The 25,457-nt window shown below is 40.8% G+C and overlaps 1 protein-coding gene across 1 annotated transcript in view; it reads right to left on the bottom strand.

Annotated features, from left to right (window-relative positions):
* Positions 1-227: 227 nt before the first annotated feature.
* Positions 228-25,457, bottom strand: part of TAF3 (TATA-box binding protein associated factor 3) — a 113,675-nt gene continuing 88,445 nt past the window's right edge. Inside the window, exons 4-7 of the mRNA XM_064421730.1 lie at positions 20,810-20,892; positions 7,122-7,377; positions 3,066-3,172; positions 228-2,307 (exon numbers count right to left, since the gene is read on the bottom strand). Coding sequence (XP_064277800.1) covers positions 2,193-2,307; positions 3,066-3,172; positions 7,122-7,377; positions 20,810-20,892 — 561 coding nt within the window. The 3' untranslated portion in view covers positions 228-2,192. The remainder of the gene's footprint in view (positions 2,308-3,065; positions 3,173-7,121; positions 7,378-20,809; positions 20,893-25,457) is intronic.

Genomic DNA, 25,457 nt, shown 5'->3' with positions numbered 1-25,457 from the left:
CCTGAAAATGATGCTTTGGTTTTTTATTGCCACAGGGGTCATTTATAAAATCATAAAAGCCAGGTTAAGAAACCAACCCAGCAGCAGCAAGGCCAAGCATGCAGAGGAAGAGCTGAACAGCCATGGAACAGGGTGAGTTCAGCCCTCCCATGGCATCCTGAGTAATTCAGCTGATTAAATGTGAGAAGTTCTGATTCATGGAGAGGAGGAGGAAATGCATAAACAACTTACCAAAAGCTAATTTCTTTATTATTGCAACCAGAAATGACCAAAGACGGCGTATTTTGTATGTCTGCACATTACATGTGGAAAAAACCAAAAATCGGCATTGCAACATCCAACAATTCAAAATAAAATAGAATAAAAAATCAAACCCAAGAACTTTCTTGACTGGTAATTAACAGGGACGGAATATAAACGAGATGGCATTGAACAAAGCAGGTAACAGTGCACTTTTAATAAACCAATTTCATCCATATCACCACTGATTTGCAATTTAACAGTTCTATCAGCAAAGCCTCATTTCCCTAACTAGACTGGTACTTTTAAAAACATGACTAATTCACTCTCATTAATATCAATTTGGATGCATTTAAAAAATAACTCTTAATATCTGCACAACAGGCTAAAGGGCCATATTTCTCCAACATCAGACGTTCTCACTGCATTGGTTTAAAATACAAATATCCCCAAATCAACCAATGCAATCTAAAATTGATTAGAAACAAAAGGCATAAACTGTTTTCAAGATTTATTCTTATTTAGCTCTGAGACCCATTGCACTACAATATCTAACACTGACTTTTATTTCAGTTTCTCTGCACCTTCCCCTCACATTTTCAAGGGGGAATGTGGGATTCAGTTCACTGGTCTCTCCAAGGGGATACACAAAGCAGGATACACCTGCATCTCCTCCACCTAATACAATGCTTTTGGCAAACTCAGTAACCACTTGTTTAAAAAAAAAAAAAGGAGAAAAAGGGGGAAAAAAGTCCATTCCAGCTACAGATTAACATGCTGTAGCTGCCACCAGAAGTGCAGAGCCCCCCTGGCCTAAGCTCCCAATTCAGAAGGCATTTAAGCACATGTACAACCAAGTGTGGGAACAGGCTCCTTGAAGGCAATAGGATTACTCACTTCTTAAGAAGTTACCACATGTTTAAGTATCTGAATCAAGGCCTAATTATGGTGCTGGCCACCTCCTCGTGCACGCACAGCTGGGGCAGAGCTCACCAATCCCTCACAGCCATGGGGACAGGCGGTTGTCACACAGGCTTTTAGTAGCTGCTAGGTTTGTATTCTCGGGCAAACGACAACAAAAATCCTCAAGCCCCAAAAAATAATTAAAAAAAATTACTTTATAAATATCAGCTATTTACACGTGTGAAAATCTTTTAATGGGAAGTGTTTTTACACACTGATGAAATGTACAAGCAATGAAAAGTTACGTTGACAAAGACTCAAAAAAAACCCCAAAAAAAACCAAAAATCAAAGTATAAAATATATTACAGATCCACTGAAAGAAATTCACACGGAAGAAAAAAACTGACACAATAGAAACTTCTTTTTTAAAAAATAGAAGATATATCACAAAAGCTTGAACATGTTTATTTTATGTTAGTACTAAAAATCAAGGAAAAAAGCTTCATATATTCTCATCACAAAAATATTTACCAGCCACTTTTTATTTCCACATTATGATTATCTGGCTCAGCAAGAGTCGAGGCTGAACTGTATCCAGACTACAGAAATCATTCCAGAAGGTTGTCTCAGTTTACAACTTACTGCAATTTACATTTTCTCCTCCTCTCAGCACCTTACTGCGAAGGTTCAAGAGGGATTAATAACAAATTGAGGAAGAATAGGACAGATATCTGTATTTACAACATTCATCCGTGTTGCTGCCGAGCCACAGGAGCGGTCCCAGGAACCACCGAAGCCTTCACGGCGCTCTGTGCAAACTCCCCTTGCCAGGGGGAAGAAACAGCATCAGAATGTACCAAAATCCAACGCCCTGGGCTCGGATGGGCTGTGAAACCCCACAGTCCCTGACCAAGGGCATCTCCTCGGCCCTGATTCAGTGCAGGGACACAAACGGCCCAGGGGACGCGGGCAGGGTGGATCCCTCCTGCAGCCGAGTCGGGGCAGGAGGTGCCGCGGTGACCGCACCATTCCAGTCCCTGCCAAGCCTTCAGTGTGCCCTGTGCTTCCTCTTCTTGTGTTTTTTATCCTTCCTTTTGTTGGCACACTTGGAGCAGAACCACTGCATCTCTTCTGGGGGTGCAGCCGTAAGCCCAACGCAAGGCCTGGGAAGGACAGGAAAATATCACATCATCTCAGTGGAGCAACATTGCTTTTGTTTCTTACTCCAAAAAATGCTACTTTCCAGTGGGAGACTGGATCTGGCCTTCAAATTAATACAGCAATTATCTTAACGAGTATAATGATCAAAACCTAAAAAACAATGACTGAAACCTAAGAACTCTTGCATTGAAACAAAAGTATCAAAAGGATACTCAGATAAAAAGTGTTATTTTAGTAGAAAATATGAGTGCATTTTCAGGTGTAATAGACTAGATTTAAAATAATTTCAAATGCTTCTTTAACACATCTGCAAAAACCCTTATGATTTTATGTAGCTTTAAAAAAAAATTGCCTAAAAAGTGATTAATTTCCCCTAACCTTTTTATAAGAGCTGACATTTATATTACTGTTCATACAATGCTTCATAATTTGAACTGTCTATCTGTATACACTGTGCTCATAATCCTGTAGTTCTCACAAAATTACCAGAATCAGCAATATTTCCCAGCAGTTTCAAAAACAACCGTTATCACCAATGCCCATTAATTAAAAAGTAACTCTCCTTCAGAGCTTAAAATCTGTCTTTTCAAATTTCAGAGCAACAGAGATAAAAATATCTTCCAGATTATTAAATTGGACACAGTAAAGCTATTTAAATATTCCCAACGTCATGAACTATTAGGAAAAAAAAAGGTTTTTTTAATAATATAGCCCAAATCTGCCAGGCACTGGCAGAGCAGGATGGATGAGAGGAACTTACCAGTGATACCAATCATCGCAGTCATCACAACCTATCATTGGACTGCCATCATCTGGCTTGTTACAGCCAGGACAGATCCAGATCTGGTTACCCCACTCGTCTCGGATCTGGTGCAAAGAAAAGCAAAGTTAGCTGGTTTTCAGGGCTAACCAGGCAGGAAAATTGACACTAAAAAAAACCCCCAACAACAACAACAACAACAACAAAAAAAGGCTTCTTGCTTATCTGGCTAAGCCATTCAGCAGCCCCTGTTGTTATGTGTGAATTCTCTGATCATGAGAGCTCAGTGTTACGTCTTAATTGATTTTCCTACACTGCTCATGACGACAAAATCATGTATTTTCCTGCATTGTCCTGTAAACCAGTAAAGCCAGTTACACCACCCAACCTAAGCACAGGCATTCACACACAGAGCCAGGACTTAAGGACACAATTCCCTCTCTGTCTATACTTTTAAAATTCGACCCTGTTAATGGCAAGCAGGAGCCACGGCAGCCTCCTGCGTAAGATAACAGTTCTTATGTGCATGTAAAATATACAGCGCCGTGTGTATATATTGCTGCATTACTTATTAGCCAAAGTCTTCAACTCCAACGAGCTGATAAGATCAGGATATAAAAAAAGTTGTTACTGAGTAACTTTCCATTCCCCTTATGACATTTATGTCGCAGTACAATTTACTAAAGGGTAAATGAAACAAGAAAGGCAGATCATTTACAGTACTGGGCAGCTGCTCACCGGGTTCATCATATGCATTTTTTTAATGTTTATATCCTGTTTGACCCATTGTTTGTATTTTTAGATTTCCAGTGGTTCTTGAACAGCTCTTTGCTAAAAACATACACGCAAAATGTCACAGAATCCACCTAAAGGAGTGCAATTAACGACACAAAGTACAAAATGTCTGGGGCATTACCCTGACTCCATCACTCCTTTATGAAGATTTGCACATTATCGCTGAATCTCAAAAGCAGAAACTGTTTTGTTCTCAGCTTTTGTGCATTTACACATATCTCAGGCAATAACTTTTTGCTATCTGTACAGCTTACAAACACAATATTAAAAAGTAGCAGATGAAAAGCCCCAAATGTTCTTAGTTAAAAAAAAAGCCACTACACGGTGGTCTGTACATCTTACACCACTTTCTGAAAAATCAATAGGAATGTACCAGAGCTGAAACCAACACATCACTCTTCCCTGATTCTTCTTAAAGCCCTGAATGTTTTTGTGGTTTAAAACTCAAAAATACAAGTTCCAGGAATACTCACCAGGGAACAATCCCCTTCCCAACAGAGATATGGAGTAGGCACCATCATAAAATTAACTCAATTTTCAAGCTGATTGATTGCAATAATCATTCCTATCTACCATCTAATCTCACATCTGCAAAGTCATTTTAAGTTGCTGGAGAAGCATCTGCTCCCCAGATGAAGTGTCTGGGCTCAGAGTGAAGAGCTCCAGAGGCATTTTGGTGGGATAACCCTTCTGGAAAGAGAGGGGATGCTGTGCCACAGTGCTGCAGAGAAGGGATGCTGTGGGATGTTGGGCTGAGGGCTAGAAAACCTGCCTGAACACCTGGCTGCACCCCCATCATCCCCTCATTTCTGGTGCTGCCCTGTTTTGGGCACTGGCCCTGCCAGGAGTAGGCAGCACTGCCAGATGTTGCCCCATCAGAAAACAGACACCCTAACTTTTCAAAACTTAGTTTTTCAGGTATTTTCTTCCCCTGCAGAATGCTTGCCTCAGGCTCTCGGGAGCTGAAGAGGGGCAGGGTGGTCTATAATCACAGAGACCTCTGCCTGTTTGTTAAACAAGAACTTGGGCTGCTGAATAAGGACATTAAAAATATTGCATAACTTCTCATTCCTTAATGAGCCAAGGGTCATGCAAGGAGGCACAGAGTGGGATTGCTGATTGCTGTGTTAGTACAAACCACTGAGAGCTAATGAGCAGAGCACATGGACTGAGATGCTATCCAACAGGGAGATGTGTATCCTTTCTTTTTTGAACTATAAAATCACTCTCCTCTCCTCCCTTGCAGAAGGGAGTTGGGCACCTCTGTCACACTGGCTCCACTCTTATCTCTAGAATAGTTTTCCCATGTGATCTGAGGAAATGATTTTGTCTCCTGGATTTCCTTCATACAAGAGGCTAATAGTGATTAATCATATTCTTCTTCTCCAACCTCTCTCTGAGCATTTTGACTTATAAATCTGTCACATCAGGTGTCTCCCTGCATGTTCACATAGTTGGGTCCTAATGTAGTAAAGCCTTAGTTTCAACTATAATGTTCTAAAACATCACTTTTCACAAGGGCCTGGAGTGATGGGATAAGAGGGAATGGTCTTAAGTTGAAGGGAAGTAGGTTTAGATTGTGTACTAGGAAAAAAAATTACAATAAAGGTGGTGAGGCACTGTACGGGTTGTCCAGAGAGGTGGTAGACTTCCTGTCCCTGGAACTGTTCAAGGCAAGTTGGATGGGGCTCTGAATAACCTGGTCGAGTGGAAGGTGTCCCTGCCTGTGGCAGAGGGGCTGGATCAAGATGGTCTTTAAGGTTCTTTCCAACCCAAACTATTCTGTGATGATCTGTGGTTCTGAGAAAAGCAAAAATGAGCTGGAGTCTCCATATCCTCTGAATTCTCCATAAAGGTGCTAAGTGTGTTACCACTGGAAGTATCTAGGCAAAGTGCTACGTTTTTCTTTTTAAAACTAACAGAATTTCTAAATTATTTCTTTTCATAGTTACAGGAGAAAATGAAATGTAGTAGAGTATTTAGGAAATGTTTCTTCCTTAAAGTGAATTTTGAAACCTTTGGGCACTACTGTAATAATAACAATGACAATAATACTAGTGACTGTCATAACAAGAGTGGCTGTGGGCTTACACCTGTGGCACCAAAGGTGAGGCTGTGTCCTGCACCTAAGGATATGCAGAGCCTGTGTGACGTTGTCCAGTGCTGTAACTAACTCAGGAGTGAAATGTAGCAGCTGTTTAAATAGAGACCAGTAACGTGATACAGCAGTTTAAGTCCATCAGGGAAGCACCTTTCCATTAGAAATGCAGGGTGGATTTATATTAGAAATCTATACTAAAACAAGAATCACAAAAATATAAAAAAAATCATGCATATGTTGCAATTCAAGCACGGCAAACTCTGTAATAAAAGTAAGCTTTAGGTGTTTTAAATTGTGAGATTTTTAAACTGCAGCTAAGCAAGGTGTCACAAATCAAGCTGGAATTCAGCCAGGACAGGGAGGATAACAACACTGCTACCCTTGTGTTGCTTTTCAAGCATCAGGAATGCTCAGGACTTCATTTCACACAGCATTTAAAGCAGAAATTCTCAGCAGCACAGCAAGTCTTGTCCTACCCAGACATTTATCCACATTCTTTTAGGGAATGCAGTTCCTACACCATGTTACTCAAGAGACTTTTCTAAAAGAATGAAGAATGCTGCCAGACACAGGCCAAGCTCAGAGCACAAGTCAAACACACAAATGAAGGATAGACTAATGAACAATCTACAGACTTCTGAGATGCACAAACATCTGCAATTTCTGTATGTTGAGGAAACCAGGAAAGAGATTAGTGGACTCTACACATTTCAAATGAGGGCTAAGTCAAGTTCTTGATGTTGTATGAGGGTTTTGTACTTTACCTGACTGACAGCAAAATCTATGGTGAGTCTGACATTTGAGGTTTCAATTCAGCACTTTTGAAAGCACCTATAAAAAACCTCCACCTCCAAAAAAAAGTGCTCTAGCTCAGTTCGCAGAAAATATTATATGAGATATAGTTGGACTTGTTAGAAGGAACTTAAATTTGGAACTGGGAACCAGTAAAAAATTCAGTCCAAGTTGTAGTGTTTCAATTAAGTTATTAACCCCTCAAAACATGTGTGTGGAAACAAGGGCTGGATAAACAGCAGTTTAACAGAGAGCAACATCAGCAATTCAGGAACCATCAGTTTGAGATGATAAGCCACCCAGGAGGTCACCAATTCCAGGGAGGAATGCCCCTGGCCCGGGGACAGAGTTTGGCATGTGTCACCTACCACGTAAGTACTGACGGTCTCGGTCACCACGCTCCGAACGGGGGCTTTGGAGCCTCCAGCTGCTGACACGGCTGGGGAGGGTGGTGGGATGAGGACTGGTGAGATGGTGGCCTGTGGAGGAGGAGGAGCTGGAGCTGGAGGAGGGGTGACGTGAACGGGAGCTGGCACCGGTGACGGCACAGGCGGAGGTGTTTTGGGCCGCGCCGCGGGAGTGGAAGGCTTGGCCTCTGGAGCTGACACCACTTTGCTGATGACTCTGTAGGAGCAACATTGAGGATTGTTAGAGCTGATGGGAGAGAAGGCAACGATCCATTACCCATGAGAGAGAAAGAAAATAGAAAGTATTTTCTAGAGCAGCTAATTCACGTCACCCTGGAGTCACCAAAGAGGCTGTTTCAACCCCACACAAGGACTGCTGTCATTGCTGCACCCATCCATTTACAGGATAAAGCACAGAGCCATTACAAAGTGAATGCCAGGACACCCCCAGCCAGTCTGTACCTCACTGTCGTATAAATATTCTCTGTGGCTTTACTAAACCTTGTTAAGTTTTATTGCATTCGTTCAATTTGTGGGAAATATTAGAAAGGAAAGTTAATCAGCTGTGAACAGCACTGATTTTAATCTTCAAACTGAGAGACCATATCATCCTGTTAAGATCCTGCATTAGGGGGTTCTGCAAATATTTGCTAGTTTGGTATTTCTTTCCCCAAATGTTTATGGAATCAGCAGTGGATCTAGTCAGGACAAATAAATGACGCACACTATACACTCAGTAGTTAAAATATTGCTACTTACTCGAGTAGCTGAAGTAGACAGGATGTAGCTCTAGTAAATACACTGTATAGAACCATTTTGCCCAGGAAGGGGGATACATAGAGGACCCAGCCTTTATTAATGACTGTTGATACACAGTGTTATTGATGTGTATGCAATTTCACAGACAAGCCAGAAAAAGCCCTTACTACAAGGCTCTAGGTTAGAAATATAAAGAGAAGGAAAAGGATGTTAAAAAAATAGAACAAAAACAACCCAAAAAAAACCCCAAAACCTCAAACAAAACACAGGATAGGTTGATTTGTTTTACCACATTTTGGTAAATCGTTTAACTAATTTATTTATATTTGAATGGTAACTGTGGGAGTGTGATTGATTTGTGACAGGACTGTAAGAAGAGGGTGATTTAAAGAAAGGTTAGACATTCCAGGGACAAGGATCATTTAAGAAAGTAAAAAAATTGAGACATCAGTAGAGAAACCATGACAAAAATCAAATTGCAACGACTCCTGAGAATCAGGAATGTCTGCCTCCACTGTCAATGGGAATTCTAAGTTCAACTTTAGAGCTTGTTGCAACTCCAAAGGCAGTATCACTACAACTGGAGACATTGTCTGAATTTCAAGTCAATAAAATTCCAAGCCATCATTTGAGAAAGGCTTGGAATAATATAGCATGTAATGCCTGGCTGAGATAATGGTGATTTTTCTCACAAGATATGCCACTTGTACTACAAAATCAGAACTATGGTGAGTAATAGTAAAAACATACTTGCTAAAAGGAAACAAGAGCAATGAGTTTGGTAGTACTGCCTAACCCCCAGCTGCAGCATCACACCTTCTGTGAATGAACAGGAGAAGAAAACCAAAGAGTGGTATATAATGAGTGATAGATGATTCTTCCATCAGCAAGACTGAAGACATTCACATTACCTATGCCCCAGTGATTGCTTCAGGTACCTAATGTGGGGCTCAGGCTCTGTATATGTGTCAGTAAGGTGCTAGACTGTGAGTCAAAGTACAGGAGTCTTAATTTATGTTGCTGTGACTTGCAGAAGGAAGGAAGTTCTGCTATCAGGCCATCCTGGGAGCAACCTACGCATCAAAACCAGCCTCCTTCTCCTGTTAGTGGGGAACATCCAAAACCCCACTGTTATCGCTCCCCAAGGAAGTTTTCTCTTTGGCTCATGATGTGTTTCTGGTTCAGTGAAAGTCTCCTGGGGCTCCTGCCAGACTTGCCATACCCAGCTCAGATGTTTCTTCTGTGTCTTCCCCATTCCACAGACAGCCCTGGTTCCCAATGCTGAATGTCTAAGACCTTGGTTGGTGCCAATGGTCCCATGGTTTGCAAAGTTATCCTCATGACTGGAGAGCCATCTCTCAATAAACAAACTCTTAGCTCTAATAAAAGCGAGGATAGGGACTGACAGCAAAATATTGGCACAGCAGGAGTCATTTGGATGGTTTCAAACATCATTGCCCCTTCTCTCCATGCCTCCTTCTCTTACCTCCTGCAAGTAAACAAAGTCTTGCTAGGAGTTCTTCAGGGAGTCAACCCTCCCCAAGACTAGACTAGGAGATGTATTAGCTAATAGGGCTTTAAACACAACTTTGCACACAGTGTAAACAGTTTGAAAGAAGTATTAGCTAATACAATTTGAATAAGAGTGATCATGCCCAGCTAACACACCAAATTAGATTACAGAGTTTCTTGGTCTAAAGCCAGGTTCTCCTCCTGCACAGGGTCTTCGAAGCCACTCTGCTAATAACTGCAGGAGCAGCAAGGAACAACACCACATGTGAAATCTTCCAAAACTACAAATATTCATTAGCGAGCGACACGCGCTCATTGATTGGCTGGCATGCCTCAAGTGTGCAATTAGGACATGTTCAGTATATAGGGCAGCTTGTTTATCTTGATTTTAGAGCTCAGTTATCAAAACAGGAGATCGGCATTTTGGAGCACGCTTGGGCCTACCACTCCCTTGGGCTAATGGAGTTCAGAGACTTTAGACTCCAGAGTGGAGAAATGAATGGTTTTGTGCTGCACCATTAGAGGTGATGGAGTAATCCCAGCGAGGGTGGTTTAGCCTGTCTTGAAGAAGGGGCTGCACACACAGAATATGGAGGTGGGAGAAATCAAAGGGAAATAGCAGTCCCACGACTAATAATTACTGTTACTTCAGACTTGGAGAGAAACCTGATATCAAAACACTATGTAAATGATGGCAAGATTTATGAGCTCTGTTTTATAGACAGGAAAATTGAGGCACAGAGCTCACTGCAGGTAGGCGGCTCTCACTGCAGCAGAGCCTCAATCCTCCTGGTACCTGAGTCCTGCTGGGATTTAAACTCTTCCTTGGGACATCACCATACACATATTGTTACCTTCTTTCCCAAATGTGTTTTCATGTGTCTGAAATCATCACTTAGTCTGCAAGTACAATACTATGTAAAACAAACTTTCACTTCCTTCTCCACACCAATCCAGGAACTCTAAAACTGAGGCCGAATGAGTATTTTGTGCAGAAATCAAACACAAATGAACATCAACCACCACCACCACAATCAGAGTGAGACAAGAACTGCAATTCTCTGCAGGCTGCTTGCCTAGCAATGTACCACAAACAGATTGTACACTGAAAGATAAAAGGTCAATTAAAAGTTGTTTTTGAATCAGAACAGTTCCTTCAGATTAAAGGAGGTGTGAGAAAACCTTGGGAATAGATGTGGTAATAACAGCTTCCATAAATCGTGACTACAGGTTACCACTCCCTTTGAAAAAAAACCCAGAATTAATGTAAACACTGCATTTGACACTGGTTGTGTCCAACCTAAATTCACTTTAGATTTCTTTTTAAATGCCAGCAGGAGCTGTCCTGCTAACAGAACCTCAGTGTATTTAGTATGCACTGATTTGTCACAGAGTGCCTGGCAGTAACCAAGAAAAAATATCTAAATGTAATAAAAAAGGGAAATACCTAAGGGACGTGAAATTTCAAGTGGAAGGACAGAATGACAGAGAATTCCTCAAATACCATGATTACCAATTATTTTTCCATATTGTTTTTTTTTATAACCCCTTTTCTGAAAGAGCAGAGCATAAAGCTTCCTGACAACAGCATTTTTAAGTTATTTTTCCTTCTCACAATCTGTTCCAGTGCAAACAGCATTTCAACCCAATATGAGAACTTCATGAGATCTTCTGTTGCCATTTCTGCTCAACTACACCAAGGCTGTGCTGGGGCCAAGACAATAGTGTGTAATATCTGAATCTCAGCTGAGGAGACAGATCTCATGGAATCAAAGGATGGATTGGCTTGGAAGGGACCTAAAAGATCTTCCAGCTCCAACCCCTCTGCCATGGGCAGGGACATCTTCCTCTAGACCACGTTTTTCAGAGCCACATCCAATCTGATGCAACGCTTTCAGGGATAGGGAGTCTACCACCTCCCTGGGCAACCTGTGCCAGTGTCTCACCACCCTGACAGTAAAGATTCAATGCTTATCTCCTGGTTTAAAACTGTGTCCAACACTGCTCCAAGGGGAAGGACGACAAGAAAACTTCAGTGAAGTTTTTCTGTTTGTCAGGAAGGTAGAGTGAATAAAAACCCTTTTTAATCATCACTCCAGGGCAATCACTGTTCACAGTTATAGTTCCAGACCCAAACAGGATGAACACCAAGTGTCAGCTTGCAGGCAAAGGGCAAATTCTACCAAGATTTGAAGTGTTGCAACAGGCCAGTTGGTTTCTAATCAGCTGTAAGTGGCAGGAGCTGTAACTTGCTACATCTGGAGCAAAATGAAGCTCCAAGGTGTGAAATGGTTTCCAATCTTTGGAAGTAATTTATTTGATTTCATTCTGATCCTCACGGCTGAAAGCCCCATTGACTGCTTCACCTAAACACAGGGGAAAGACGTGCACCAAAAGGAAATGGCTTTTCAAAAACAGGATATGGGCCACAGGGCAGAATGATTGCTATGGGCAATGAGCTCCAAAAAATGCTGTATCAGTACTTCCAAAGGCCTAGTGAAAAAATTACAGTAATCTTTGTTTCTCAGAGGCAGAGATCCTAAGAAGCTCTGCCTCTGAGAAAAAAAGTAACTTTGAAAATGTTACTTTTCTCTGCCCAGAGGAAAAAAAGTAACATTTGAAAAGTCCTAATTCTTTCCCAAACCCATGATCCATTTTTAAGCAAGGAGAAGGAGCTAAATGGGTCTCTGTGTCTAGGAAAATGACACAATCAGCTGGACTGACATAACTGAAACTGGTGCAATTCACTTGGATTATCAATCATCATATAATCTTTTAGCATTGATATCCCCTTATTGATATAAATTCCTTGATGCTAGAAAGCAATTTAACTATTTTGTTTCTGAAAAATCTCACACCTGGAACAGAGATTGCTGCACCAGAAAAAACATAAACACCTATGGGTAAAAGTGTCAAAAACACCTAAGGAAATCAGGAAATTTCCATATGGTTTAGATTCTTCAAAGATAAGAGGTGATTCTGAAAATTTTATTCCAGCCCTGGAGGAGAATCAGTGTGATTTAAGCTCTGTAATGTAGGCTAATTCCCATATTACTTTTAGAAAGGGAAATTTATTTGCTGTTTCATGCCCTGCTGAATATTTTATTTTGTGCAAACAAGTCATATTGGCAAACAGAAGCTCCACAAGCACATGCTGTGACCAACTAGAGCCAGAATGTACCAAACCTCTAAGCAATTTTTCAAGTGAAAAGACTTCAGCACTTTAACATCACCTGCCATGTGCTTCTTCTATATCAAGGAAAATTAACTTTGAGCACTTATTCCAAGATATCATCCACTTTTTTGGGTGCCTGCCTGTCCCAGGCAAAGGTGTTGACCTTCAGTGGTGCACAGAGAGACCAACAGCTCATTCTCCATTTCAACAGAGCTGGGGAAGGATTTGGAGCACCAGGAACAGCTGAGGGAGCTGGGGGGCTCAGCCTGGTGAAAAGGAGGCTCAGGAGGGAATTTATCACTTTCCAGAACTCCCTGACAGGAGGTACAGCCAGGTGGGGGGTGGTCTTTTCTGCCAAGTAACAACTGAAAGGACAAGAGGAGATGGCCTCTAGCTGAGCCTGAGGAGGTTCAGACTGGATATTAGGGAAAATGATTTCATGAAAAGGGTTGTGAAGCACTGGAACATGGCAGTGGGGGAGTCACCCATGCCTGGAGGGATTTAAAAGACATGTAGATGTCGCACCTGTGCACAGTTCAGTGATGGATTTTGCAATGCTGGGTTAATGGTTGGACTTGATGATCTAAGATGTCTTTTACAACGTAAATCATTCTATGATTCTACAATTCTAACATTATGGCAAAGTCCCACAAACATCTGGACATTCAGTCCAGCTGACATTTCCAGCTAACTCCTTAGTTTTATGGACACATGGACTGTTGAAATTGAATTACAGGTTTTCTACTGTTTATTTTCCCATTACTTTAAGCGAAACAGAGTTCTGCCCTTGGCCTTCAGCCTCTGTATCTGTTACACCCAGAGTATTTCTCCCAACAACCACAAGCACCTTTCAGTTGATGACTCCTAAATCTCCCTCCCATTTTCTCACCATTCTGACTTACACCTCTGGATGGTTCATTGCCAGTCTGACAAAACAAAACTGAGCTGGTAGCGTGGCGTCTTGGTATCTTTCATCTTATTTTTCCCCTTATCATCAATAACAAACATCTTCAATGTTAAAACCACCTGGCACCAACCCCTTCTGCTGAGTTCTCAAGAGCAAAACCAGAACCTGGTAAAACATGTTTATGTCAATGAGCTCTTTGCAAACTTTCTCTTCTGTGTTCCCAGCAAACTCCTTTTATTGTCATTTGTTTTGGGAAATGTTATGGGATGCAAGATCTAAGAGTTTGCCCATAAACCAGGACTACATCTACCCTTTTTGGTGGGAACTGGTATAGAACATGAATTGTATTATCTACCAGAAAGCTGTACCAGTATGGGTTTAGAAAATCTCTAAAGCTGTAATTTTCAGCTTGTTACCAAGCTTGTTTTTGAAAGAAACAAGTAAGACAGATGGTCCTGGACTTGGAGATTCTGCACAGCAAAAGATCAATTGCTAACAGGAGAATTTCACTAAATTCAGGTAGGACCATCTGTGCTTTTGTGGCTATTTATGATCTTCTTGTCCACATCCAGCTCCCAGGAACCATCCCACAAATCCTTGGGTCTATGGAGTTTCTTCACTTTTGTTTAAAAACCTCAGTAAAAGAGTGAATAAAAAGAAGCACCTCTGTCAAAGTCAAGAACAAATCAGTACGTCTCTCCTGCAGTCATCCTCTATGGAAAGTTTATTTTTGAAACAAATACCCATCTGCCTTTTTAATCTTTCACAGATATTTGATCAGTTTCTGTTGTGCTTCACAAGGGCAGCTGCTCATGGCCATTTACACAAGCAATTCCCTCATGTGTCTAAACCTGCCTGAGGTATTTTTTTTAATTGTGGTATACAGTATACAAGTTGTTGTTTTGTTTTGTTTTTTTTTTTTTTTATTCTTGAGCAATAAGCAGCAAAATCAAAGAATCTCGCAGCAAGTTGTTTTGTTTTCTAATGACTCAAGCCTTTTTATGGATTCACTTCTGGAGTCATCACCCAATGTGGCCAGCAGCAAAATGAAAATAATTTGCCACAGACTACTGCCTACCATAAACAGGATGAATAATTAGTTGGGGTGGCTTCAGTAATTAAATAAAATAGAAGGAAGAAAAAAAACCTAAGGACTACATTTGAAGCTGTAAATTTAATTCATGCTCAAGGAAGAAAAAGCTGTGCTAAATCACCTCTAGAAATATAAACAAAAATGATAATTTACTTGGTTTGGTAAAAGTGATACAGTATTCTTCACTTTATTTTTCTTTTTTTTAATGTAAAAGCTGCAATCCTGCAGCAAGGGAGAGGCTGGGGAACCTCCACCAAAGTGAAAGAGGCTTTTGGATGGGTACAGGACCACACATGGGGATTTTACAGCAGGATTTGGGCCAATATGTTACACTAAAAAAGAGCAATTGGGAAAGGGATATGAATCATAGCTGAGACAGTATCTTCATTAAAATACATTCAGCATTTCAAAAGGCACCAAAAATCAGTCCTTCAGCTCTTATAATTTAAAAGACCACAGAACAGAGAAATGTGGGCATGTCAGTAAATACACTCACAAAGATTGATGAAAGCTGTAAAGATCACTGGAATTCCTTCAGCACACCTTGGAGAGGAGCAAGATCATTTTTCATTACTCTGCCTCCTCACTTAGGTGGTCTATTGATCATATCAAAAATGATTTCACCATTACATGCTCTTTTACAGCACGAGTTGGATTGACACCCAGAGCAGCAGTTCTGTCAACGCACAGTTAACAAGGCCTTTCCCTGCTAAAATAATTGGGATGCCCATTAGCACAGCAATAAACACAGACTTTTACTGCGTGTGCTCTATTGTTTAATTGTCCCAAACAGTGGTTAGCCCTTCTCCATTTTTCTCCCTGAAGTATCACTTCTTTTTCCCCCCCTCCTCTTTAATTCCTCAATGAATTCTCCTCTGGAGCTCTCCCCTGAATAAGCAGCAGGGTAACCAACACCACCCACAGCTGTGTCCCACAATGGCCCCACGCTGCTGCCACTCCGTCTGTCCAAGGCTTTGGTCACGGTGCCTTAACTGCTCCAAACACTGCCCTTATTCATCAAAACGTGCACAGGGAGGGGCTTCCAGCAGGATTCCTTTACCTGTTTCCCCACCACAAAACAGTGCAATAAATGGAATGGGTCATGAGCTACTTGGCTGGTAATGCAAACCTAAGGCTTGACAAGTCAATAAAAAGCCAATCCTTCCCTCCCCAGCCACACGTAGGGAGCCAAGGCTGGAGGCAAACAATTTGGATATGCCTGTACAGGGAGCTTAATGAACCCCATTATTCAGCTTTTGTGGGCAAACATTATGAAGACAATAATGTAAATTATCAAAGTCTGACTAGCGCACCACTAAATAGCACCCAAAGTTCAAAAGTTTCTTCACACCCTCTGATTTATCTGTATGAGAACAACCCCATTAAAAACTGAAGCTCCTGAATATATACCAAAGATGATTCTGTAACAATCAGGTGCATTCTTGGAAACTGCACAGGGCAGGATTATTACAGTTTAACTCAAACTAGCAGCAAAGTCTTGGATATCCAGCTTTTTTTCCACAACTCACATGGAGCTTGAACAGTTTTAAAAGAACAAATATTCATGTTACAGCAGCAACTCAGATCCCCAGTGAGCTTTGGGGAGCACCAACACAGTCCTTGCCTAATTGCTTTCTTCAGCCAGGTCAATAAGAAGCATATTGATGTATTTGTTAAAACCTTCTTCTTCTTCTTCTTCTTCCCTTTCTTGGTGCCATGACCTTTTAAAGTCTGATTGTGTATGTGTGTGTGCAGTTTTCTCAAGAAAATTCAATCTCTGGAGAGTTTGCAACTCAACTCTTTAGTAAATTAAGCTTGCTGTAGATAGAAGATCCCTCAATAAGGCATCTCTTTTCTGGTGGGCATACACTTGGTGGCACTTTGCATGCTACAGGTGAGATTGTATAGCTCTGTGGGATTTCAAAAAGTATGAGTGAAGAACCGATTTACTGCAACTTTGTGTTGCACTTAAATTAACAAATTCTTGAGCAAATAGAACTGAAAGAGGGCAGGGTTAGATTGGCTATTGGGTTAAGAATTTTTTCTTCCTTGTGGGGGTTGTAGGAGTTCTTAGATGAATAATCTAATAAAGAAACTTGATGTAATAAACTAGGTTCTCCTGTCCTCCTAGTCCCAAAAATAGTCTTCTACACAGAGAAGTCACATCTATGATCACAGGATAATTTCTCTATCTTGACCCTTGGTTTTGAGATCCTCAAAACAGGACATCAGCTGTTCATGGCTTTTGTCATGAGGGTATCATGCAGCTGAATGAGCCTCCACACAAAAATAAGCTGGCCTTGGACTGATAATATCCTACCAAGTAATAAAGATTTTTAGTGGGGCCAATTAAGTATCTTGGTAACAAAATTTTTTTCATCCCTTAATCCATTGAGGATTTTATCTTACAATCCACAGGTTATTTAATATACATTTTTATAGGCACACACACATGGGTATCTGAGCATGTGTGTGATTTGTTTTTGGAGAAAGTCACGTATCTACTCACTTAAAAAATATAGAAGACAAGGGGCAATTTCATTAGAGCAGCAGGTCAGGTTTACCAGTTAAACATTGTTAAAATGCCTGTCTTTCCCCTTCTTCCTGTCTGCTTTCCAGGTTCCCTGCTGATGGCAGAGTTATGATATGAGTCTGGAGCAAAAGTCTGAAATTTAAGGTAAATTTGGAGACCTGATTTCACAAAAAACATGTATCCTGCTTCCAGGGCACAGAAACACTGAAACAGCACCCAGTGAGTAGTACTTTGCTTTGTGGTTTGGCATTAGTGTCAGCAGCCATGTGTTTTTTCTTAAAAGCTGTATTTAAATGTAGCATAAATTTATCAGAAGTATCAAACATTACAGCATGTACTTTTGCTGAAGTTTATGTCAGATGTAGTAGTAGCTGGAATGTCAATACCTTATCAATAGATATGATTTAAAAAAAAACTTATGTGTATGAAAAATGATAGTGCTTAGGAAAAACAACAAGACAAAAAGAAGCCATGATGTAATTGAATAAAAGTATTAAACCCTACTCATCATTTGCAGCTCATTTAAAATTTAAAAGTCTGTGTTTTTTGTTTTGCTTGTTTTGTTTTGAAAAAAGATAACATCACTAGTTCCTTCCTATACTAACTCAGTTAGCAATCTACCTTGATAACACTGGAATGGAAAAAAAAAAAGTGAAAAACCCTTCCAACATATCATTCAAATCATATCTAAAAAAGTGGTCATAAATATTTTAGAACCCAAGCAAACCAATAAGAGCAAGGCCCATTAAGGATAAGATCTTTTACAACAAATTAAATAAAACAATTTATTGAAGCCTGGACTTGAGATAAACTAGATTTACTAGCTGACCTTTTATTCATTTAAAGAACAAAATTAGCTCTAATTGCATTAGAATGGAATCCAGTAAATTTCTTCTAATGTGGCATCCATGCAAGTATTGCTGTAATTGTTTACAACTAAGATGGAAATGCTTTGATAATAATCTACTTTCTTCTTGTTTTACTGTGCAGTTAAAACACTTGCAAAAAAACTCTTAAGTAGGACAGTTTTTCCAATATTGGTTTGTCCATCCTTCAGCAATAATACATTTTCATGTCTATTAACCCAATGTTGTTAATAGCCACTTCTTTTGAGATTATGCATGTTGTAAGAACATTTGCACTCCAGACAAGCCTGAATGCAGATATTACTTTGAATCTGGGAGAAATATGTACTTTTATTCACAAACACAAGAGAAAAGACTTTCCTGTTACTGCTGCCACTGCTCTGTACGCTGGCCCAAGCAGAGGAGTCAAGAAGTAAAATTATAAAATCACAGAATGATTTGGGTTGGAAGAGACCTTAAAGATCATCCAGTTCTAACCCCCTGCCATAAGTAGGGATACCTTCCACTACCCCAGGTTGCTCCAAGCCCCATCCAACCTGGCTTTGGACACTTCCAGGGGCAGCCATAGCTTCTGTGGGCAACCTGTGCCAGGGCCTCCCCACCCTCACAGGGCAGAATTTCTTCCTCATCTCCCAATTAACCCTGCCCTCTGTCAGTTTGAAGCCATTCCCCACTATCCTGGCACTCCACGCCTTTGTACAAAGTCCCTCTGCAGCTTTTTTTGGAGCCCCTTAGGCACTGGAAGGGGCTCTAAGGTCTCTCCATGGCTTTCATCTCTCCAGGCTGAAGAGCCCCAGCTGCTCACTGCACAAAGGTGTTTTGCTCACTACTGCTGCTGTTACTCAGAGAACTCGTGCTGAGTTTATGGTGTGATGTGAATCTCCATTCCATGCACCATCAAGCTGGCACTTTTGCTGCAGACTCCTGAAAGTCCTGTGATTCATCTGTAAGTGCTCCTATTGAAGATGTTCTATGTGATGTTCCCCCAAACAAATTAACTTACAACTGAACAGGTACTGGAAGACTTCCAAAAGCCTCCAAACAGCTCTTCTCTGTAACAGAGAAATTGAAATAATCAATTTCTCCATCTAGTTTCTACTCATATCAAATTCTAGGAATCCCTAAAAATTTTCCTTGCACCTTTCCATGGAGATTCATGGTATCCTCCAACAATCCCATGCCAGTTAACTCCAGAGACAGGCTAACTGAAACACAACATTTTTATATGATAATTCCCAGATATTTAGAGCCTCATTACCAACACAGACAAAACATAAGTTTAACTTTCCCTTACTATAACACATCAAAAAGCATTTCTTTCTGCCTGTTATGAGATCCTTAGATGGGGGCCAAGGTACCACTAAAGATGTAAAAATGAATCTGGAATAAAAGTGAGTTTCCCAAAAGCTCATGAAACGAGGTGTCAGTATCTCAGACCCTCTAAGGGCTGGCAGGGATGACAATGATGCACCCACATGATTTGTAGCAAACAGATGGAGCCTGAAGTCCCCTCTCAAAACATGTGTGGGTATGAGAAACACTGCAGTGAGATAAGGTTGGAAGATAACTGGTGCTAAAATATGGCTTCAGAACTTTAATTCAGAAGTTCTGCCTTGGAAATATGAGTTAATTTCCCTCATATAAACACTCTACAGTCCTTGGAAAAGCAGAATTTAAAAGCATCCATGTCTCCTCAAGGAGGAAAATGGATTTGTGGGTTTTCAAGGGAGAGCATGTTCAGCTATACACATTCAAATCATGCTCAGCAGGACAGACAAGTATTCTGAGAGAGCTGGAACTTTGTACAGCAACCTGAGGCACAGAAATTTTAGATCACGCTCAAGTACTGTGAAAGGAAGAAAGCAGAAATGGTTAATAACTGGGATGTGGGTGTCTCAGAAACCAAGGAATGACTGAAGTCCCTCAGCAGCTTCAAACCAGTAAAAGCCATCATTTCCAACTGGGGAGAAGTAGGACAGCAGAGAAAAAGAAAATAATCATCAAAATCCCATTTAACTTCTAGAGCAGAAAAATGAGTGATTAGGGGGTTTAGTTCCTAATGGCTCTATAAGAGAAACAACTGCATTAGCAATATTTAATGTGAGGACTGGAAAAGAAGGATCTGTGTGTGCTCATGTTTACCATTGGACATGAAAGTGTGCTTTGTGCCAGGAAATCAACACAAAAAACCTGATTAAAAGAAACCCTTCACATACAACACAGGACCAGCCTAAGAAGCCTGGTGACACATGGTTTCCCCAGCCTCTCCAGCCTCCTGTTTATGCTGGATGATCTCAGGATAGGGATCACCCTATTTATGCTCATCCAGTACAAAGTAACTATTATTTGTACAACAGCACCCAATAATTAGGGAGCTAATGAAGCAGCACTTGAAATGTGCTAGGTACACTCATGAATAATCATCAACAGTTATAATAAAACAGACGTGTATAAAGGAATTCCAACTGTTATGTTTTAAAGCATAAAACAACTGTTAGCTGGGGAGTGTTGTGAAACTTAGCCGTAGGTTACACTCAGGATAAGCATCCATTACAGAAACCTCACTAAATGCCACGGGAGGCATCATGCCAGCCCAGATGGAGCCCTGTAATCCATGCCCTAAAAAGACATGGAATGGGACACGCAGTAGGATGGATGGAAGGTGATGGGTCTCACTTGGAGAATGCATTCTGCTGTATAAATGTAATTTGACAGTAATTTTTAAGCTTTTCCCACGGAAAAGAAGAGCCAGAGGATGGACTGTGGTGAGCATACACCTCACAGATGGATTTATTTGTACTTACATCTTGTCTTGGCCTGCGCCCACTCTTAAAGTCAGCCGAGGAATAACCGGTGATGGAGCTGGAACAACTGGTTCCACCTTTATCTGTACAGGGAAACACAATCATCAATCAAAGGCTGCAAGCAGACTCCCAAAATATATTAATTACATGAAAGCACTGATGGAGTTAACCAGAGTATATTAGCTTAATGAAACAAAATTATGACAGACTATCACTGTTCTCTCACACTTTGTCCCATGGCGTGGATGGGTCTCAGTCTGCAGGGAGTCCCAGCTGTGGCAATTCACAAATACACGCTCTAAGCTAAAAAAATCAACCTGAAATTTTGCTGCATTTGTACATCCTGATATAATTTGTTAGTACATCTTCTTGATTAAGTACTTTTCTAGAGACACAAAACTTCCCAGTTTGTTTCTAAACAATGACAAGAAATGCTTTGATCTTAGTACTCAAACTTGTCAGGCACCCATTGGTGTTTGCAAGTTTTTCTGAGATTTAAATTCAATTATTTCCCGGTTCATCACACAAATGTACCATGACTCTCTTGAATCAAAAGGAGAGACAAAGGAAGCAAATAAACTCCAAGCTGAATTTACCAACAGTGAATACTTTATGAAAGTTCTTATCCATGCAGGCATAACAGCCACTGCATTTTACTGCAATTAGGCTGAGGTTTTTAATGACTATTTTTCAAGTGGCCTGGGATTCCAATCTTGGTATCTGGTGGAGTTTAGACCACTTGAATATGTCCTTGAACTTATGGAACCAGTATATGCCAAAATTACCAACTCCCATTGAGCTACTGGTTTGCAAAACCTGTCCAGAATGACCACAGATGCTACAGCTGACACTGTAATGATTCTCCAGGCATTCATTACTCAACTTATGTCCATATATGACAAGTGTATATACATTATATATAGAGAGATATACATATAAAAACAGAGATGGAGACTGATCTCATTTTGAGCATGTGTGTCACCATATTTAATAAAACAACCACTTGCCTGAATCTGCTCCAGGAAGTCAGACAAAACGAATATGCATACAACTAAGTGGAAACCTGATCAAATTTCCAGTTTCATAAAGCTTCCACAGAAAAAGGGAAGGTAAATATTCAATGCAAAGCACAGAATGCAGTGTGGGAGAGCAGGCCAGAGTGGGAGGGCTCAAGCGGGACTTATTTTGAGAAAAGTAGTAACAAAATCTCATGCCACACATTTTGGCAAAAGAATTGGAGCTGCTCTCCAGGAGATGTCTAGACCAGAGAGAGAAAGAGAGCAGCCTGAGTGGTGTTCCTGCTCTGACACAGTGAACTGTGCTTTGCAATACAGCTCTCCATGGATGTGGATTAGCTGATTTCACAGGCCTCTCTGCACTCTTTGTTTATGTAGAACCATTTTTTGTTATGTCATTCCCCTGGAGTGTTGCAAGAGCTTTTTTCCTCTGAAGCTTCAAATGCCTGCAACAATTTCATCTTCTATAGGTGATAAGTGAGTCTTTTCTCTGTTTTCCCAGCATCTTAACCTGCGACATCACCCACTGCTTAGAGACTGAAACTGAAGCCTGGCTACTGCAGGCTCAGGACTATGGCTTTGCACAGCCTATCTTGCCTCTTTTCCTGCAGGTTTCTCATTCTTCTTTAGTGCCTGTTTTGAATACAAAATGTCTCAGGACAAGCACTGCTGCTGCAGCTTCCAGCACACAGCACAGAGAGATGCCCACACCATTCATAAATGTCCTTGGTTCATTCTAAATAATGGTGGTGTGGGCTCACATGGCAGAAGAAAAGAACATAAACCATTTCTTTCTGCTCAGATACCAACATCACAGTTTGCTAGGAGAAGAAAACAGGGCTCCACCAGAACGCTAAATCTGAACCTTTGATACAAGAGGACAGGAAGCATCTTTCTACAAAAGATGTAGAAAGATGAGTTTGTGTGTAGGGTTTACATCTTTAGACCAGGGAGAAAACCAAGCAGCATTCACAGTTACATCCTGCAGAGTTTGGTCTTCCTCTACACTGATGACAGGATTTTGACACAGGAGCAAGGGCAGTTTACTTTGGGGCAGCTCTGGCAAGCCCTGCCTGGATGCAAGGATGGCTCCATTTCTCATGAAGCAGTTCCTCAACTACTTTAGTTCCCAGCTCAGCTTATTAAGGTTAGCTGAAACTGGGTCAGCAGCTGCTCCCTGAGCTGCACAGTCACTCCTACAGCATGCCTGGTAATCTGTGGAGTACCAATGGGGTGTAACTGCTCCAAGTGTTTGCTTTTCATCTGGTGGAGCTCGCAAGGCAGTGCCCAGATCTCCTTTTCTGGCTCTGTGGGCAGCACCCAACACCACTGCAGGGCATGGAGCTGCAGGCAAGCCCTGAGACAAAGCTTCTCCTCCTTGGTGCCATCACTAAACACTCCCAGCATGAAGCCTTCAGCTTCTGTTTTCCAGCCATTTATGCAGTGTTCTGTTTGCTGCTCTGTACCTTTCAGCAGCCTGGGGCAAAATTCCAGGAAAAACTTGATAAAAAGCCTCAATCACCCAACAAGATGGGATGCGCACAGAGGTAATAACTACAACAAGGCTCAAAAATGGGAATATTACAGCTGAGTCAGCTTTTGTTTAACTACAGAAATATTAGAAATGGGACTCTGATATTTCCTCCTGGCCATCAGGAGCTGAAAGTGCAGCGAGCCCACAAACTCATCTCCCAGGCTGTGCTTACACCTCGGAGGCGGACGCGCTGTGGCAGATTAAATGTCCAAGCTGTAACTTGATCATTTGTTCTTGCAGCACAACTGCTGGCTAAATAAGTCATTGTGTGATCTAAAAGCTAAATTAAGGAAACATGTACTTTTAGGGGTTAAAACGAAAGAGCAGCATTCTGGAGTAATACTGGGAATTGGGGCCAGCAGAAGAGCATTTACAGTGGATTACTAAGCTTCCCAAATCACCAAAGAGGTAAAGTCCAGCAATATAAGACTCCTTTGTAGCTAACTAAAAATACATTGTCAGTGGATTTGTCCAGTTTTATGTATAAGCAATACTTCTTTCACCTGAACTAATACTAGTAGTCATATAAGCCCCTTATTGCCATGTGCTGCATTTTTTTTGCTAATCTTCAAGGATTTAGCTTCTTTGCCACATACCTCAGGGCACCAACTGATAAAGCTCTAACTCTCCATTTTTCCAGGACACCAGCAGTGCGGCCTTGCAAAAAATGAAAATCGCTCAAGAGATTTAAAGGGGAAATTTATTTTTAAAATCCTGACTTGCAGCAAAGAGGTGGATTTTAAAAAAGCTTATCTCTCAAGAATCAGTTTAAATTTTAATTCTATCTGGGGACTCTTTCATGCATTCTAGCTTTAAAGTTTATCTTTTGACAGGGACTTTTTGCCAAGGTAATGGGCAGCTTTGTCAATTTAATTTGTCCCAAGTTTTTATTAGTGTTGAACTCCTTTTCCTAATATATATATTTTTCCCCACCTATATATATATATATGATAGCCTATACTGAAGCTTTACCAGTTTGTTATTTGTTTATATGTCTGTTTATCATTCTAAAAGCAAACTTGACACAGAGAACTGCAGAAGAAATGCAAAAGTGAAAATGTGGAAAACAAGCAACTCATTGCCTTTATTTTACGTACACCCGTATTTCACTTAAAAAAGAAATCTCAGCAGAAATTCTCAATTAAATACTGCCAAAACTGCTCAGGCACAAGGACCAGACAGATAAAATGGGGAATCTGTGAAAGTGTTGCTGCAGTCTAAAACCAGACATGAAATTATCATGGGCAACTGGGCCACCACCCTGTTGATCACAAGCCCATCCAGAGCAGACAAACATCAGTTCTCCACATTACCCAGATTCTGCATGGAAAAACCATCTGTAAACTTAAAAAATGTATCAAGTTTTGAAAGCAGCACTTTGTTGCAAATCCAGCAGGTAACATAAGAGTGGCAACAAAAGGAGAGTGAGGAATGTCCCAGATCTGAGCTTGTACAAACTGAGTATTACACTCAAAGCAGGGTGTAAAGAGCATCTTGGTAAAACTGGAACTCACACAGTGCTTCCTCAGGCTAAGTATAGAGACTTAGGAACTCTTGTATCCAAGGTTATCACACAGGAAGACAATCTTCTTTCTTTTCTTCTTTCTTTTCAATATTAACAATTTAATGCGTATTATAAGGTGAAGTGACAAAAAAAATTAGAGCAAATCCTGAATTCGGGGAGCTGCTTCTAATGGGATTTCAAATCTGATAACATGCAAATATGCTGGTTTCATTTCTTAAATATTAAATATATTCTCAAGATTAGGTGATATTGGAAAGAAGAAATTATCTTTGGCTGATGTAAATCAGTAAGTGTTACAGGAATGGAAGGAGCTCAAACCCCTTGAAAATTAGCTCTCCCCTTCTGTCTCTCAAGCGTGAGACTCAAAACGAAAGGTGACATTTGAACACTTAGACCATAATTTGAAAATAATTTTCTCACTTCAAACAAATTGGAGCAACAAGGGGGCAGATTTGCTAAGAGAAGACTCAGCAACTCTTTTGAGCCTGTAAGATCACATTTATTTGAAGGCAGTCTGCTTCTCATTTCTGTCCACCTGGGAATTTCCAGGCTTCTACAAACTTCGAAACAGCA

Source organism: Passer domesticus, chromosome 5, assembly GCF_036417665.1.
Source record: "Passer domesticus isolate bPasDom1 chromosome 5, bPasDom1.hap1, whole genome shotgun sequence".
NCBI lineage: Eukaryota > Metazoa > Chordata > Aves > Passeriformes > Passeridae > Passer > Passer domesticus.
This window is presented reverse-complemented; position numbering and strand designations above follow the sequence as displayed.